The 17865-nt window shown below is 44.1% G+C and overlaps 4 protein-coding genes across 5 annotated transcripts; 3 read left to right on the top strand and 1 right to left on the bottom strand.

Annotated features, from left to right (window-relative positions):
• Nucleotides 1–281: 281 nt before the first annotated feature.
• Nucleotides 282–5210, bottom strand: LOC139379421 (perforin-1-like). 2 transcript variants are annotated; one of them, XM_071122232.1, is made up of 7 exons: nt 5130–5210; nt 3360–3727; nt 2938–3101; nt 2389–2578; nt 2019–2188; nt 1460–1883; nt 282–1242 (listed from the first exon to the last, which is right to left on the bottom strand). In XM_071122232.1, the coding sequence occupies exons 1-7, from the start codon at nt 5200–5202 to the stop codon at nt 781–783; spliced, it is 1851 nt and encodes a 616-aa protein (XP_070978333.1). In that variant the 5' UTR covers nt 5203–5210; the 3' UTR covers nt 282–780. The 2 variants fall into 2 exon arrangements, with proteins under 2 accessions (XP_070978333.1, XP_070978334.1); XM_071122233.1 differs by lacking the exon at nt 5130–5210 and adding an exon at nt 4837–4975.
• A 143-nt stretch (nt 5211–5353) lies between these two features.
• Nucleotides 5354–7367, top strand: LOC139379651 (endonuclease domain-containing 1 protein-like). Its single transcript, XM_071122464.1, has 3 exons — nt 5354–5780; nt 6096–6299; nt 6606–7367. Exons 1-3 carry the CDS (start codon nt 5481–5483, stop codon nt 7008–7010), a joined length of 909 nt encoding a protein of 302 aa, XP_070978565.1. The 5' UTR covers nt 5354–5480; the 3' UTR covers nt 7011–7367.
• A 418-nt stretch (nt 7368–7785) lies between these two features.
• On the top strand, nt 7786–9195 carry LOC139379196 (endonuclease domain-containing 1 protein-like). The gene is made up of 2 exons (XM_071122014.1): nt 7786–8073; nt 8614–9195. Exons 1-2 carry the CDS (start codon nt 7786–7788, stop codon nt 9193–9195), a joined length of 870 nt encoding a protein of 289 aa, XP_070978115.1.
• Nucleotides 9196–10212: 1017 nt separating this feature from the next.
• LOC139378615 (endonuclease domain-containing 1 protein-like) lies at nt 10213–13229 on the top strand. Its single transcript, XM_071120936.1, has 4 exons — nt 10213–10622; nt 11098–11298; nt 11541–11813; nt 12091–13229. The coding sequence occupies exons 1-4, from the start codon at nt 10329–10331 to the stop codon at nt 12205–12207; spliced, it is 885 nt and encodes a 294-aa protein (XP_070977037.1). The 5' UTR covers nt 10213–10328; the 3' UTR covers nt 12208–13229.
• Nucleotides 13230–17865: the final 4636 nt, after the last annotated feature.

Genomic DNA, 17865 nt, shown 5'->3' with positions numbered 1-17865 from the left:
TTGATTCTTCACAAAAAAATACAGTTTTATATATTTATGTTTGAAGCCTGAAATGTGGCAAAAGGTCGCAAAGTTCAAGGGGGCCGAATACTTTCGCAAGGCACTGTAAACTTCAGACTTCAACTGTAGACAGGTGTGTGCCTTTTCAAATCATGTCAAATCAATTGAATTACTGCAGGTGGACTCCAAGTTGTAGAAACATCTCAAGGATGATCAATGGAAACAGGATGCAGCTGAGCAATTTTGAGTCTCATAGTAAAGGGTTTCAGTACTAATGTAAATAAGGTGTTTCTGTTTTTTATTTAATACATTTGCAAACATTTCAAAAAACCTGTTTTTGCTTTGTCATTATGGGGTAGTGTGTGTAGATTGCTGAGATGTTTTTATTTAATACATTTTAGAATAACGTAACGTAACAACATTTGGAAAAAGTGGAAAGGTCTGAATACTTTCTGAAGGCACTGTATGTCAGTGTGTCATATGCATGTTGAAAACACTATCTTTAAACTAGCCTAGTGGTTAGAGTGTTGGGCCAGTAACGAAAGGTTGCTGGATCGAATCCCAGAGCTGACAAGGTAAAAATCTGTCCTTCTGCCCCTGAACAAGATAGTCAACCCACTGTTCCCCGGTAGGCCGCCATTTTAAATAAGAATTTGTTCTTAACTGACTTGCCTAGTTAAATAAAGGTTACATTTATATTTTTTTAAAGAACAAGCGATTAGAAATGGTATGCATTAAGGTTAGATAGGCAGACTAAGGTTTACAGGGCATATATTTTGATCACGGCTCACTGAGGGCAGGGTGATCATTATCCCTCTGCTTCACCAAGAAGGTCAACGGGTCTCCTAGGGGCTGGCCCATCCGGATGTGAGCCAGCAGTTCCTGAGTCATGTTCAGGGCGTTGCGGGAGGTATAGAGGTAAGAGAGGTCAGAGTTCATCCCGGAAGGGGCGTACTCCCCACAGGTGTGGCCCCGAAGCCCTGGGGCGCAGTCGACCTTGTAGGAGTAGAACAGGCTGCCGTGACTCATGGGACACATATCGTCGTGAATCCCAGCTTTGACGGGCTGGACTTTGCATTCCCCCAGGAGTTCGTTCGACCAATTGTCTTCATCGTATACAGTGAACTTGAGCTCGCTGGCCAGGGAGAGCTTGACTGTCCCAAATTTGAAGACCTCCTTCCACATGGGGTTGTCGTTGTTATGGATCACCCTGGTCTGCTTGACGTCTTTTCCCATGAGCACCTTGACGAAGCAAACCAAATCAAACTTTATTGAAAGCTACAGTATGTGATTAGAAAAACGACAAAACAAGGTCCCCGTCACTTGTTTTAGTATGCAGCTCGGGTATGGGGCTAGGGAGATGTAACCCTTGTCAAATCCTAGACTGTAGCTTTAAAGTGCACTTGAAAACAAACTTCATAGTCAATTAAAATTCTAAAATAAAAGAGATGAATATTACCTTGACAAAGCCGTCGGTCTGGGAGGTGGTGTCTCCCCAGAGGCCCCTGGCTTTCTTCACGGTGACGGTAAGGTGAGCCAAGCCCTTCTCCTGCGGGCAGCATTGGCTGGTCATCTCCTTACTGGTCTGGCACACACACTGACAGGAGTCATGGGTACTGGACCTGGAGCTTCCCTTGCACTTCCCAGAGCAGTGCTTGAACAGGGCGTGTTTCAGGATGTAGTCCTCCACGGCCTTCTTCAGCCCCGCCCTCTTGCTGGCCTTTTTCACCAATAGGTGGAGAGGATGGAGAGAGTAGTTGATGATATCAGGTATGGTTTTCAGGCTACTTGCCCAATCCGCGAATGCCTTGGAGTTTTCACCAATCTTGGAGAAGAGCAGGTCTGGCGTTCCGTCCGTCTGTCCCCCCACCACCTCGGTAAACCTGTTTGTTTGTTGTTTATCGTCAGTCATGTTTTGCCTTACATGAGGACATTATTGGAAATGTGTTTTTTATAAGTCTTGTATAATGCCCATTAATCACACCAAAAATCGCTAACGTTTCTGAAATCGATCAAACCTCTCGTTGAAGGTACTGCTGAAGGTGTCACTGGTGTTCCGTTTTTTGAGGTCACTCTTGCAGAACTTTGTCTCTGCATTGGCTTCGGCTGTTCCGCAGTTGGTGGCGACAGAGGCCTCGGCCTCCAGGCAGTCCTTGACCTCGTTCTCGTTGTAACCATTGACGGCCGCCTAGGTTTGGGTTTATTAAAACATCTTGGTACATATGCAGACTCTTAAATCAAATGTGATGTCATACAATCAAATTAAAAACAACTATATATAATCTGCCTAAATACATGAACGCATCTTCATTAAGTTGTACACCACAAATAGGCATACCACTATCAATAATAAGGAGAATGTCATTTGCAGAGTTTGAGAAGTCTTACCTTGCACACGCGCAGTGAGGTGACGCCCTTCACCCGCCCCCCCAGTTTAACCTTCCGGATATAGTGGGTACCGAAGGTCGCGAGGAAACGATTGTAGTCAGCCTTGGTCTGGTCGGTGTAGAGGGGGGGCAGGATGCCCAGGGAGCGAGAGAACTCGGGGTGCAGGGGAGGGTCCTCTATCAGGCGGTAACTGAGGAAGAAACCCAAGATAGAGAATAGACTACTTTGTTATCTTTCTGTAAATGGTTTTGTTATTTTGTGGCCTTTTTGAGGGGTACATCAAAGTCCCTGCCTAAAAGTAGACCTATCTATGGGGATAGAAGTTTGACTATTTTCAAGAAGTCTAATTCAATACATTATGTAGTTACAATTGAAACAGGATATTCTATCGCAAAATAACTATTCTTTAACACCCAAGAGTGTGTGCACAACTATTATAATCTAGTGTATACCTTACTATAGCCTATAGAGGGCAGTGTTGGCTATATAAAGAAAGGTGAACTTTCTAATACAAGTGAAGTTATTATATTCATAGAAGTAATAGGTAACCTGTAATAGGAGCAGTGTATATCCTGTTTGATGAAGCTGTACTTGTCCTTCTTGGACTGGCTCATCACCGTCTTGGCAGCTCTGGAGTGGGTACCCCCCACCATGGCCGACCCATTAGCGTTGGGGATGTTAACGTCCAGACCAATCTGCCAACTGCCGTCCACCTATATATACACATTGGTGGTGGATTAAGTGAGTTTACCCCATAATGGGATTCTTATTTCTATTAGTAGTATTATACATTTGATTAATATTTCTATATATTATTAGTCTTATTATAAAATGCTTAATATATCAATTATTATTTTCAGTAGTAGTAGCTGTAGTAGTAGTTATAATTATAGTAGTAGTTGTTATAGTAGTAGATGTAGTATTAGTTGTATTAGAAGTAGTAGCCATATTAGTAGTAGCTGTAGTATTACATCTGTCTGGCTGCTGCTCACAAACGACTCGCTGGAGTCGAAGACAATGCTGGACAACTTCATGTGACACTGATGCAAGGGACGCCAGTCCACCACAGCCGCGGGCAGCCTCTGAGTCTGGCCCTCCATGAAAGGGTTAACACAGAGGGTACAGGTTCCATTTGGACTCTTCCAATTGTCCACATCAACAACATAGGCCTGCTTGCGCTCCATGGTGACAATGTTGAAACCCTCGCCCGCCAGGTTGGTACCAGGAGCTGACATGGCAGCCTTGCAACTTGCTGGCCGGCCCGTGGTGCACGAGGGCAGAACGGGGGTCAGCCACCATCCCCACAGCCATAGCAGGGTCACCAGAGTAGTCTGTATGCCTGGAGAGGAGGAGGAGGTAGATTTTCAATTCAATAGAGTGTTCTTTAATATTCAACCAAAATCTAAAGTTGTCAGACATTTTCAGACTTCAAAAGTAGTCTAGTGTTAAGATATTGTGGTGCTATTTTGACTGAAACACATAAGAGTGTTACTGTATGTGCCAGAGATTTGTATCGCGAAAGCTCAGTTAATTCAAGAGTCCATATGCCTCCGTGAGAGACCGGCGTTCGCTACCGGAGTCGACTTCTTCAACTGCACATCTCTTATCTGTCTCCCTACTCACTTCATCTCTGCAATAATCTCCAATAAACAATACAAGGCGTAGGGTGATTGGACTGCTGTTCCCCTAAAAAAGTTAGGAAAGGGAAAAAACGACAAAAGAAAAGAAAGTATTGTTTTCTTTTGGAATGACTATAGAGCGGGGACCTCCACCCAGGCCAACCGCTGACCCAGGGACCCCCACCATGGTATTATCAGCTGAATAGTAAGGAGAAGTAATCAACATTTAAAAATGAATAGATTTGATTTCTTTGTATTATTTGGACCTACTCACATTATAATTGGAAGTGTAAAATACATAGTCTACTAGCTAAAAAGGTAACTCCAAACACATTTTCACTAATATCAGCTGGTTAAATAAAGGTTAGCCATGTGTTTTGGTAAAAATGATTCAATCTGTATTGCTGAAGTGCTACAGGTTGTGTGATAGAAATGTAAAGGTCATTTCCCATTGAGCCGATATATGTAGCGTTTACCGTGAATGCAGCCCCCGCTAACGCGGCACCATTGCCTTTGCACTTGCAGCGACTAGTATTAACGGGTGCTTTTTCATAGCCTATGTCAGATACTTTGACTATCATTTCTCTGTAATTAGCTCCAATTAGTGCAATTTGCTCAATATTAGGGTTTGAGAAATAAAGTTGACATCATTAGAAAGAATATATTATCATAGTTTCTACTGTATGTATGTAATTCAAAATGTGTTTATTCTGTTGTTGCTAGCGATATTCATAAAAAAATAAACATTTTAGAAAAACAATGTGCGGACCCCCTGCAGTATCTCCACGGAACCCCGGTTGAATACCCCTGATATAGAGTAACCTCTTACCTGACATATCAATCACAATCTCTTGGTAATGATGAGGTTGATGAAAATCAACACCTAGAACAATGGAGCGTCCTGACCTGTCTGTGTCTGTGTGATGTCTGTGTGATGTCTGTGTGATGACTGTGTGATGACTGACTAACTGACTGAAGGAATCACTATGTGGGATGTATTTTTGTTGTTGCGGTCAAGGCTTTGTTTATATAGACGGGGCCTGTAGTTTTCTTTGGCTATACACAGCATACCACCACAAGCTGTTGCAATGTGTGTTGGTGTGAAAGTGGATGTTTACTTACGAGAAACCCTTCGCAGACAGATGGATGAATGTCTCATGGCACTAGAAAACAAGATTAGGCCCAGAAGTTTCATTCCACTTAACACTAGACTACTTTTGAAGTCCTCTCACCCATGTGCTCCTGCTCTCCATGATTAGCCAACCACGCATCCAATCAAATCAGTCCTATGCATAGCCACTTTGCATACAGAGCCATTTCCTTGCTTTGGCAGTCAACCTCCCTCTGTGCTGTGTGGACTGCATCTGGTGTTGAACCCTACAGTATTCTACTCCTGGATGTATAAACAGCCTTCCCTATTCCTCCTAGTACTGCCACCGCCCTCTCCGTTGTAGGGTCTGTACCCAGGCTAAGATGCGTCCATTGCGGGTCTACCTGCTGGCCCTCCTCCTGTTGGCAGGGATCTGGCTGTCTGGTGCCAGTGTATCCGACAGCTTTAGAGACTGCAGACAGTTTTTCTACATGAGGGCAGCACCAACAGGCATCGACGGGACCAGGGACAGCCTCAAGAGGATCTGCCAGCGCTACGGGGACAAGGCGCGCTACGCCACCCTGTACGACGGCAGCCGTCGCCTGCCCCTCTACTCAGCCTACACCTTTAAGAAGAACGACGGGAAGAAGAGGATGGACACGCCCTGGATGTACGAGCCACAGGTAGAGAGATCTGTTATCGTGTCACATCATCACAGCAGGTAGAGAGAGATCTTCAGCAGCAACGTACTGTGATACTCTCATGCAATACCGCAGTATTCTCCTGCAATAACAGTCCCATCTTAATGACTTAAGAGCCAATGCATTGGGGGTCCTGTCTTTGTCATGAGGGCTTGCTTTTTCTCCACCTAAACGAATGATTGTCATCTAACCACTCTTACTATCTAAATTCAACTTTTCAAAAACCTCAGTTTGTAAAAATAATATTATCTGTCATTAAATCATCACCCCCCCCCCCCCCCCCCAATCACTCCACAGCTGGTGTCTGGGAATGAGGGTGGGAACATGAAGGTGCTGCCCCCTAGTGATGACCCGGAGCCTCTGATCCAGGAGAGCCAGGCGGTGCTGGAGGACTACTCAGACGCCGTGGAGTACTCCCGAGGCCTGCTCAACCCAGACCAGCACCAGGCTGACCCAGACGATAAGGCCTCCACCTACACCCTGACCAACGTGGTACCCCAGGTCAGCCATTTTGTTATCAAATACGTTTTTTGAATGGTTTTGGGACGTTATAAACCATGTTATAATTAAGCAATAAGGCCCGAGAGGGTGTGGTATATTGGCCATATACCACAAACCCCTGAGGTTCCTTTTTGCTATTAAAAACTGGTTACCAACATAATTAGAGCAGTAAAAATAAATGTTTTGTCAATCGGTCTGATATACCACGGCTGTCAGCCAATCAGCATTCAGGGCTCGAACCACCCAGTTTATAATCCTATTTAGAATTGAATGTTATGTTAATGTTAGCTAATGTCCTGGTACCAGATCACAGACTTCCTGGAAGAGACCTGGAGCTCCTATTTGGATACTGTGCGCCGCCGCCTCAATAACTTCTGCCGCGGAAAGCAGTCCTACGTGGTAACCGGGGTGACAGTCTCCGGGGCGACCATACGTCGGGGGAACGAGGACCGCATGGGGATCCCCAAACACGTGTGGTTGGCTTACTGTTGCCCACGGTTCGACCGTAACTCTCCCTACGAGGTCCGTTTCATGTTCCCTAGCTATGGTGCCTATGCACTGAATGAACAGGAGGACCATGGAGTCATGGAGGTGCCTTTAAAGACACTGGAGAGCTTTCTGAAGAAACAAACGGACATGGATAGTAATCTGGCTATCTTCTACGAGGACTGTGTGTCAGAGAACACCTTCAAAAAGAAGAGGAAGAGATAGGCCTCTGTGTGTGTGTGTCTGTTTTCGTTTTTTTACTGTAATGGGAGTGTAAATTGACCAATTGAAGGAAGTTTTTATTTTATTCACATTTTATACTCTTACAAAGTAACTGTCAATAATTGTCATGCACAATCAATCAACTGAACTAAAAATACAACAAAAAGCTCTCGTCGGTCTCAAACGTGTGAGAAACCACATCACGAAGCAACACTTTTCTTCACACCTCATAGAAACGCTCTGAACAAAGTGTGCTGCATGCAATTTAAACCGACAGGACTACAGTATACTGCTTCAATGAAAGTACCATAGTAAGCTACAGCTGTAATGTTGTAACGTAATAAAAAAGATTCTGTTCAATGTAGTTTCACAGCCAATATTTGCATGGAATATGGGACATACGCGGTGCAGTGTAAAAACAATGGTGGCGGCATGGTGCATGAGTCGACTAGGACTCACTGCAGCTAACCACACGTCCATGGTAACCCAATGCTTGCACACAGATAGCGCTGGCTGAATGAGAGTCACTTCTTTGCATACTATCAGTGGGTTTATGGTTCTCACCAGTTCTATTCTACAGTTCTAAAACACTGTTCTCAGACCTGCTGAAGAAATCATGACATCACCTACTCTGGAAGCCCTCCCTTCATCTCACCTCCTACCCTCCATCCTTCCTTCCCTCCCTATTCCCTCCTCCCATTCTCCTTCTCTCGTCCATAGCCACACTAACCGTCCAGTGCAGGTACAGACAGACAGGATAGTGTATCCACACCTCACTATGTTGCTGTCCTGTGTGCTCCTGGCCCTGCTTCCTCTACCTCCCCCAGTAAACCCTAGCGTGGACTCCTCCTTCAGGGAATGCAGCCAGTTCCTGTACAGGGGCCTGGCCCCAAGGGGCCTCCAGGGGACTCAGGGCCTCCAGAAGGTTTGCCAGCATTACGGGGACAAGGCGCGCTACGCCACCCTGTACGACCCAGCAGGCAGGATCCCCCTCTTCTCCGCCTACACCTTTAAACGCTCCAATGGTGAGAGCAGGGAAGGTCTGCCCTGGATGTACGAACCACAGGTAATGGCCTAGACTTTTTTTGTTTGTTACTAACTATACTGATAGGTCTCTCTGGTGGAGATCAAGCATCTCCATGGTCTACACAGACAAAGTCATAGAGACACAATGGTCTGTTCTATTGAAGTCTGTGGTCAAATCAAACTGAAGAAGAGGAGTCGGTGAGTCGTTCAAAGAATAGACCGTCTGCTACAGTGGGGAGAATAGGGCTTTAAGGCGATACGTAGACAGTAGAGCACATTAAAACATTCCCTCTAGTGCTCTGACCTGCTGGTTTACTAGTCTTGATAAGCATGACGCACAATGAAATTGCCCTCACAATGAACAGCTTTCCCTGTGACAAAGTCTAGGTAGTAGATACACATTGTTACATAGTATTAAAACGATATTCCTGTTCACATTTTCTATCTGAAATTATTTGTTGCACTCTACCCCTCTCTCGCTCTCCTCTTGGCTCATATACATTGTTGTACCTATTTTCTGTCTGTGTAATCACACGCTGACATTGCTCTAACCCTCTTCATCTCCTCCTTTCTCCTCCAGCTGTCCAGTGGCTCTGGGACGGGTAACATGCAGCCCTTCCCCGGTTCTCCCTCCAGCCTCCTGGCCCTAGAGGAGAGCCAGGCGGTGCTGGCCGACTACTCCGACGCAGTCGTCTACGAGCGTGGCCAGCTGAATCCCGACCAGCACCAGGCCAGTCCTGGGGACAAGGCCTCGACCTACACCCTGACCAACGTGGTTCCCCAGGCTAAGGAGTTCCTCCACCACCACTGGCTACCCTACCTGGAGGGCATCCGCAAACGCCTCAACAACTATTGTCGTGGAACGGCTTACATCATCAGTGGCGTCACCACCACTGGGAACACCATCCGGAGAGGTAACGTTCACCGGGTGGGGGTACCCAAACATCTGTGGACAGCCTACTGCTGTCCTGATTTTGATCTCAGTGCGCCATATGAGCTCCGGTACAAGTTCCCTACTTATGCAGCCTACGGGCTTAATGACGTGGTAGATAACGCGGTCACGGAGACGTCGACGAAGAGCGTGGAGGCGTTGGTGAATCGAGAGATGGCTGTGGATCAGGACTTTCAGCTGTTCAATGGAAACTGTGTCCCTGAAGTGTGAACGGTTATGAGAGTGAATGTCAAGAGACGATCTTTAAAAGAGAGAGAGATCGAGGGAGATGTTCCTGCCACTGAAAATATGAATGATATGGTGATATTTGTGAAATTACTAACCAATAAAGCTATCATTATACATTTACGTTTAATTAATTGTTTGTCTTCATTTAATCCATGACAATATTAATACCACAAAACACCAAATTAGCCCACATATCAAGAGAGTTTCCATTCACCAATCATTTCATCCTATGCCCAATACACACATGTGCAGACAAATACACTTCAATTACCTTTACTAACAAACGGGTCGTTGACAGACGCATTCAAAGTAATTCACTCATGTCATTGAGGTACAGGACCTTCGTTTCCGCTTTAAAGGGAAATACGAATTTGCTGCAAGGGCTCTTTGATTTCCCAACAAGTCACTGCCTGAGTCCCACATGTCGCCAACACGTTACATGTCACGCAGCATAACAAGACCATCATCTATGAGTCCAGTAACCAGAGTCTGCTAGGATGAGATTGAACCTACCACATGCTGTATAACGACAAACACAGAGGAACTTGTCACCTCAGAGCGAGCTCAGCTGAGTGTGGTTTCTGTTCTAATTCTCTAGTACTCTTCAGAAAAAAAAACACTTGATAGGAACCACTCCTTCTGGAGTGACAGTCTTCTGTCATCAGTCACTAGAAGTTTCAAGCCAGCGGAGTCCAGCCATACCACCAGGGCCACCAATAGCAAAACCCATCAGGTTTTGGCAATAGCCTAGCCTGGTCCCAGGTCTCTTTGTGCTGTATTGCCAACTTCTATAGTTGTTGTCATGCCAAAGACGATAAGGATTGGCAATACGTCACAAAGACATCTGGAACCAAGCTAGCAATGATATCTTTATTTCAATAGAACTCAGGTTGTCAATGATAGGCGGCTAAAGTCAGCTGATAGAAGGTGTGCATGGCTTTGCATAATGAGCCCAGATTAGGGAGCGCTAATGCTGACACACAGGTGTACCTCTCATTCAGAACTGCCGGCACCAAGAACTCAGGGCAGGTACAGAAACACACACAAGTACTGAGAGGGACAGAAAGACTGAGGGGGAACCAAGAGAGACAGAAAGACAGACTAGCTAAGTCACCATGGCCCCACTCTGGGCACAGGCCTTCCTCCTGGTCACCATGGCGATGACGGATGTCCAGGGAACGGTGGAGAAGGAGCTCTCTCCAGAGTGCAGGGAGTTCCTGTACATGGGGACGCCACCCGTGGGCCTGGAGGACCACTCGCTCCAGAAGATCTGCCAGCGCTACAACAACAAGCCGCGCTACGTCACGCTGTACGACACGGCCAACCACGTCCCCATCTACTCCGCCTACACCTTCAAACGCTCCGACGGGGAGAAAAGGGTGGACGTGCCCTGGATGTACGAGCCACAGGTAACCTGGAGACATTTCAAGTCAATAGTTGCATCCCAAAAGGCTACCTATCCCCTATTTAGTCCACTACTTTTGACAAAGGTAGTGCACTACATAGGGAATAGGGTGCCATTTGCGGTGCAGGCACTGTAATGCCAGTCCAGTGGACAATCATGCATATTGATTGGCTCTCACTAGTATATCATAAGGTATGTTTTGCCATCGCTTTTGAAAGAATGTAGCGCTAGCTTCACTCTTTATATCATTTAAATGTAATTCAATAACACAAAGCCAATACTCTATGGTCATCATGAAAATTACAGACTGCTGCACATCCTTTCATAGGCTAATATTTGAATGATCATAAAGTCTCCTTTTTACAGCGAGCAAGGGTTTCAAAACATAGCCTATTCATTAATCTCATAATCCATATCTACGACACTATTTATCACTCCTTCATGCTCTCTCATTGTTTGTTTGCTTGTCTCCCACCCAGCTGTCCACAGTTTCTGACACCAGGGAGATGCAGGCGTTCCCGCGCGGCTACATGCACAGGAACTTTGAGGACGCCCAGGCCATCCTGGACGACTACACCAACGCCGTCCTCTACGAGCGTGGCCACCTCAACCCTGACGAGCACCAAGCCGACCCAGACGACAAGGCCTCCACCTACACTCTGACCAACGTGGTGCCCCAGGTCCGCCATTTTGTTTTCAAGTTCTTCACTTAAAATTGTACTGTCACATTATGTATTGAACAAAAAAATAACAGTGGGGTAATGGACTGAGATACTTTACTAAATACTGAGATACATTTTTTTTTAATAAATGAAATTAAAATCCCAGTCAGAAATAATTTCATACCAAAGTAAAATACCAACACCAGCTTTAGCAACCAATAAACAGAGGCACCTATGTATGAAGTAACACTGCCTTTAAGGTCAGAGAGTTCAGCGCGGGCACCTGGAAAGAGCAGGAGCACGTGATCCGCAAGCGCCTCAACAACTACTGCCACGGCACCGCCTACGTTGTCACCGGAATCACCACCTCAGGGAACATGATCCGGCGCCATAACATTGACCGCGTGGCGGTCCCGACGTACCTGTGGTCGGCCTACTGCTGTACCGACTACGACCACAACGCGCCGTACGATGAGCGCTACAAGTTTCCGGCGTTCGCCCACTACGCCCTCAATGAGAAGGAGAACAACCAGGTAAATCTAGAATAACTATAGATGTATTTTATATAGTGCCTTTCATTACAAAGAGAATCTCAAAGACGCTGTAAAAACAAACAAAACTAATGTAGCAATCTGGCAGGTCTTGGGCGATGGCTTAGTGTCGTCTACTCTCATATACTGTTATATCACATACAATAACCCCGCAAGAGATGGGTCCCGAAAGGGGACTTGACACGTAAATAGAAATGTGAATTTGTTTGTTCATTTATTCATTCATCACTTTTGTTCCGTTCGTTCATTCATCCAACAGGTCCTGGAGCTGTCCATCAAGAAACTGGAGGAGTTCCTCCAGAGGTCCACCTTCGTGGACAAGAACTTCCAGATCTTTGTGGACGACTGTGTCCCGCCTGCCTTTGCTCTGCATTAGGTCCCCTGGTCTCTCAGTGGACTTGCCTCCCAAAACCCCAAGACCTTACATTTAATTTACACTTCCTGCAATGGAAACAAGTAGTCAACAATATAGCAGTCTTCTTCAATTGCTGTTATTGATAGATTGATTCATGTTTTTTTCCCCCTCTCCAAATACTTTCTGCAAAGATCACGTTGGCCAAAATGATGTTTCCATCTGTGTCTGGTTACATAAAGTTCACCCACCTTATGACCTATAACGTGGCATTAGCAAGGTTCTTATTCAAAGCAACATTCAGTTTGTGCGTGGGAGGGGTGTCATGTGACCTGTGAAGAAATTAACATACCAGCTCAAATAAAGTACAGCATGACAATAGAGGTTGTGGTTTAGTCCTATGGTTGGTTGTGCTCTACTCTAGAATATGAGATATGAGAATGTGGTTGACATCCCCACAGGCAGATGTTTTAACACCTTCCACTACCCTCCTGTGGTTTTCAACAGGAAATGTGTAAAACAACTGTTCAAACAGGTCTTACAAATAGCAAAAGTCGCTGCTACTTGTGTCACTGAAGTTCCTGGATGGAATGTTGTTTTCCTATACGTCCACAGCACAGGAAGCTGCTGAGGGGAGGACGGCTCATAATAATGTCTGGGACGGAGCAAATGGAATGGCATCCAACACATGGGAACCATGCGGTTGATGTATTTGATACCATTCCACTAATTCCGCTCCAGCCATTACCACGAGCCCGCCCTCCCCAATTAAGATGCCACCAACCTCCTGTGATCCACAATCGTATTTACTGGAAGCCTATCATACTAACTCCAGTGACAATCCAGCCTGTGAAGTAAAATCCTCATGGCACAGCTAGGTTTCCAGACTTCACCTACTACGCCTTCAACGAGGTAAATCTAGTTATTTGACTATTATATTACATACAGAATATTACTTTTGTGAAAATGTGTCAAATAATCCTGTAAAGGGATGGGTTGCTAACAACGAATTGACGCGCAAATAAAAAATATAGTTCCTTCACTCACTCACTCACTCACTCACTCACTCACTCACTCACTCACTCACTCACTCACTCACTCATCCATCTCTCGTTCACTCATCCACCAGGTCCTGGAGTTGACCATAAAGAAGCTGGAGGAGTTCCAGAGATTTTCTATCTGAAGGTTCCAGAACTTTATGCCCTGCCAAACACACCTCTGGTCTCACTGTGGGCCTTTGCCTCCCCAAAACTCCTTCCATTTAATTTACACTTCCTGCAATGGAAACAAGTTAACTCTAGTAGTCTTCTTAAATTGCTGCTCTTGATTGACAAAACTCATGGTTGGATTTATGTTTTTTTCCTTCTCAGAGATCATGTAAATTGTGCTGGATAATGTTCCTACAGTGTCTTCAGAAAGTATTCATAGCCTTTGACTTATTTCCTAAACAAAGACTGCTAAATAATATGTATTAAATACTGCCAGAGTTAGATACATAACATGCAGTATGTTAAAATATAACTATGCTTAACTGAACATATCCATAAAATCCCAGCCTGTGCTTTTCAGAAAAAGGCAGGAATTTCAACGAGCACCAAAATACCCCCATTGTGAAAAGAAAAGAAAACAGTCATGTTACCAAACAACTGAGAGGCTAAACATGTCTTCCGTAGCTTTGTATTTGCTTGAAATCCTGTCTGCTGGAGAAACTCACTGTATAGCTTCAGATGTGATTTACAGTGCCTTCAGAATGGATTCATAACCCCTTGACTTATTCCACATATTGTTGTGTTACAGCCTGAATTCCAAATGGATTACATCGCTTTTTTTTCTCGCCCATCTACACGCAATACCCCATAATGACAAAGTCATGTTTTTAGAAATGTTAGCAAATGTATTCAAAATGAAATACAGATACAGTGGGGCAAAAAAGTATTTAGTCAGCCACCAATTGTGCAAGTTCTCCCACTTAAAAAGATGAGAGGCCTGTAATTTTCATCATAGGTACACTTCAACTATGACAGACAAAATAAATTCCAGAAAATCACATTGTAGGATTTTTAATGAATTTATTTGCAAATTATGGTGGTAAATAAGTATTTGGTCACCTACAAACAAGTAAGATTTCTGGCTCTCACAGACCTGTAACTTCTTCTTTAAGAGGCTCCTCTGTCCTCCACTCGTTACCTGTATTAATGGCACCTGTTTGAACTTGTTATCAGTATAAAAGACACCTGTCCACAACCTCAAACAGTCACACTCCAAACTCCACTATGGCCAAGACCAAAGAGCTGTCAAAGGACACCAGAAACAAAATTGTAGACCTGCACCAGGCTGGGAAGACTGAATCTGCAATAGGTAAGCAGCTTGGTTTGAAGAAATCAACTGTGGGAGCAATTATTAGGAAATGGAAGACATACAAGACCACTGATAATCTCCCTCGATCTGGGGCTCCACGCAAGATCTCACCACGTGGGGTCAAAATGATCACAAGAACGGTGAGCAAAAATCCCAGAACCACACGGGGGGACCTAGTGAATGACCTGCATCAGTAACACACTACGCCGCCAGGGACTCAAATCCTGCAGTGCCAGACGTGTCCCCCTGCTTAAGCCAGTACATGTACAGGCCCGTCTGAAGTTTGCTCGAGAGCATTTGGATGATCCAGAAGAAGATTGGGAGAATGTCATATGGTCAGATGAAACCAAAATATAACTTTTTGGTAAAAACTCAACTCGTCGTGTTTGGAGGACAAAGAATGCTGAGTTGCATCCAAAGAACACCATACCTACTGTGAAGCATGGGGGTGGAAACATCATGCTTTGGGGCTGTTTTTCTGCAACGGGACCAGGACGACTGATCCGTGTAAAAGAAAGAATGAATGGGGCCATGTATCGTGAGATTTTGAGTGAAAACCTCCTTCCATCAGCAAGGGCATTGAAGATGAAACGTGGCTGGGTCTTTCAGCATGACAATGATCCCAAACACACCACCCGGGCAACGAAGGGGTGGCTTCGTAAGAAGCATTTCAAGGTCCTGGAGTGGCCTAGCCAGTCTCCAGATCTCAACCCCATAGAAAATCTTTGGAGGGAGTTGAAAGTCTGTGTTGCCCAGCAACAGTCCCAAAACATCACTGCTCTAGAGGAGATCTGCATGGAGGAATGGGCCAAAATACCAGCAACAGTGTGTGAAAATCTTGTGAAGACTTACAGAAAACGTTTGACCTCTGTCATTGCCAACAAAGGGTATATATCAAAGTATTGAGATAAACTTTTGTTATTGACCAAATACTTATTTTCCACCATAATTTGCAAATAAATTCATTAAAAATCCTAATGTGATTTTCTGGAATTTCTTTTCTCATTTTGTCTGTCATAGTTGAAGTGTACCTATGATGAAAATTACAGGCCTCTCTCATCTTTTTAAGTGGGAGAACTTGCACAATTGGTGGCTGACTAAAAACTTTTTTGCCCCACTGTATCTCATTTACATAAGTTTTCACACCCCTGAGTCAATACTTTGTAGAAGCACCTATTGGCAGCGATTATGGCTGTGAGTCTTTTTGGGTAAGTCTCAGAGCTTTCCACGCCTGGAATTTGCAGCATTTGCCCATGATTCTTTTCAAAACTTTTCAAACTCAAATTAGTTGTTAATCATTGCTAGAACACCTTTTTCAGGTCTTTCCATAGATTTTCAAGTCAAAACTATAACTCTGCCACTCAGGAACATTTACTCTCTTCTTGGTAAGCAACTCCAGGGTAATGTAGATTTGGCCTTGTGTTTTAGGTTATTGTCCTGCTGAATGGTGTATTCATCTCCCTGTGTCTGGTGGAAAGCAGACAGAAGCAGGTTTTCCTCTAGGAGTTTGCCTGTGCTTAACTCCATTCAGTTTATTTTTTTACCTGAAAAACTCCCTAGTCAATTACAAGCATACCCATAACATGATGCAGCCATCACTACGCTTGAAAATATGGAGAGTGGTACACAGTAATGTGTTGTATTCAGGATAAAAAGTGAATTACTTTGCCACATTTTTTTGGAGTATTACTTTAGTGCCTTGTTGCAAACAGAATGCATGTTTTGGAATATTTTTATTCTGTAGAGGCTTCCTTATTTTCACTCTGCCAATTAGGTTATTATTGTGGAGTAACTACAATGTTGTTGATCTATCCTAAGTTTTCTCCTATCACAGCCATTAAACTCTGTAACTGTTTTAAGGTCACCATTGGCCTCATGGTGAAATTCCTGAGCAGTTTTTTTCCTCTCCGGCAACTGAGTTGGGAAGGACACTTGTATCTTTGTAGTGACTCGGTGTATTGATACACCATCCAAAGTGTAATTAATAACTCCACCATGCTTAAAGGGATATTTAATGTCTGCTTATTTTTTTTACCCATCTACCAATAGGTGCCCTTCTTTACGAGGCATTGGAAAACCTCCCTGGTCTTTGTGGTTGAATCTGTGTTCGAAATTCACTGCTTGACTGAGGCACCTTAAAGATAATGGTATGTGTGGAGAGCGGCAGGTAGCCTAGTTAGAGACTTGGACGAGTAACAGGAAGGTTGCAAGATCGAATCCCTGAGCTGACAAGGTAAAAATCTGTCGTTCTGCCCCTGAACAAGGCAGTTAACCCACTGTTCCTAGGCCATCATTGAAAATAAGAATTTGTTCTTCACTGACTTGCCTATAAAGGTAAAATACATTTTAAAAAACAGAGATGAGGTAGTCATTCAAAAATTATGTTAAACACTATTACTGCACAGAGTGAGTCCATGTAACTTACTATGTGACTGTTAAGAAAATGTTTACTCCTGAACGTATTTAGGCTTGCCATAACTTATTGACTCAAGACATTTTAGCTTTTCATTTTTTTATATATATTTTTTTGAAATGTCAAAAAACAAAACCACTTTGACTGTATGGGGTATTGTGTATAGGCCAGTGACACAAAATCTCAATTTAAACAATTTTAAATTCAGCCTGTAACACAAACAAATGTGGTAAAAGTCAAGGGATCTGAATATTTTCTGAAGGCACTGTACGTCTGATTGAAAAGTTCACCGAACAGTTGAATGACTCACTTCTTCTGACATACAACAGATGTACTATATATAAACGCGTGTTATGATATGACTAATACATTAGCAACACTTTTTATTCAGAGCAATATTCAGCTGCTGTGCGGAAGGGGTGTCATGCGACCTCTGGGTGTTAAACAACTCCCACATTCAACAGAAACTGAGTGAAACAGTAACTATTCAGACAGGTTTCACCAATAATAATGAGTAGAAATAAAAACAAAGTCATTGCTACTGATTTCACTGAAATTCCTGGATGGAATGTTGTTTTTCTGTACCTCCACATACTTCTTCACTGGAAACCCATCATACTCATTCCAGTGAAAATCAATGAATCCACAAGAAGTCTGAAGGGAAATTGCCACGGCACAGCTAGGCCTCCATTTTGTTTCAGAGCCTTCCTGAAGTTTCATTTCCAATCTACCTCTGCACAAAGCCTTATTCTGCTCACACCTCAGTCTTTACATGAGAGGATAAGCAGATAAGACTAGCCACAGATCTACACACACACACACACTTTGCATCTCTCCACTTCAGAGGATGAGAGGCAGTCTACAGTGGAGAGATCACAATCAGCTCCGACTACGTTCTGCACCGATGGACA

The sequence above is a fragment of the Oncorhynchus clarkii genome, chromosome 21 (genome assembly GCF_045791955.1).
Source record: "Oncorhynchus clarkii lewisi isolate Uvic-CL-2024 chromosome 21, UVic_Ocla_1.0, whole genome shotgun sequence".
NCBI lineage: Eukaryota > Metazoa > Chordata > Actinopteri > Salmoniformes > Salmonidae > Oncorhynchus > Oncorhynchus clarkii.
This window is presented reverse-complemented; position numbering and strand designations above follow the sequence as displayed.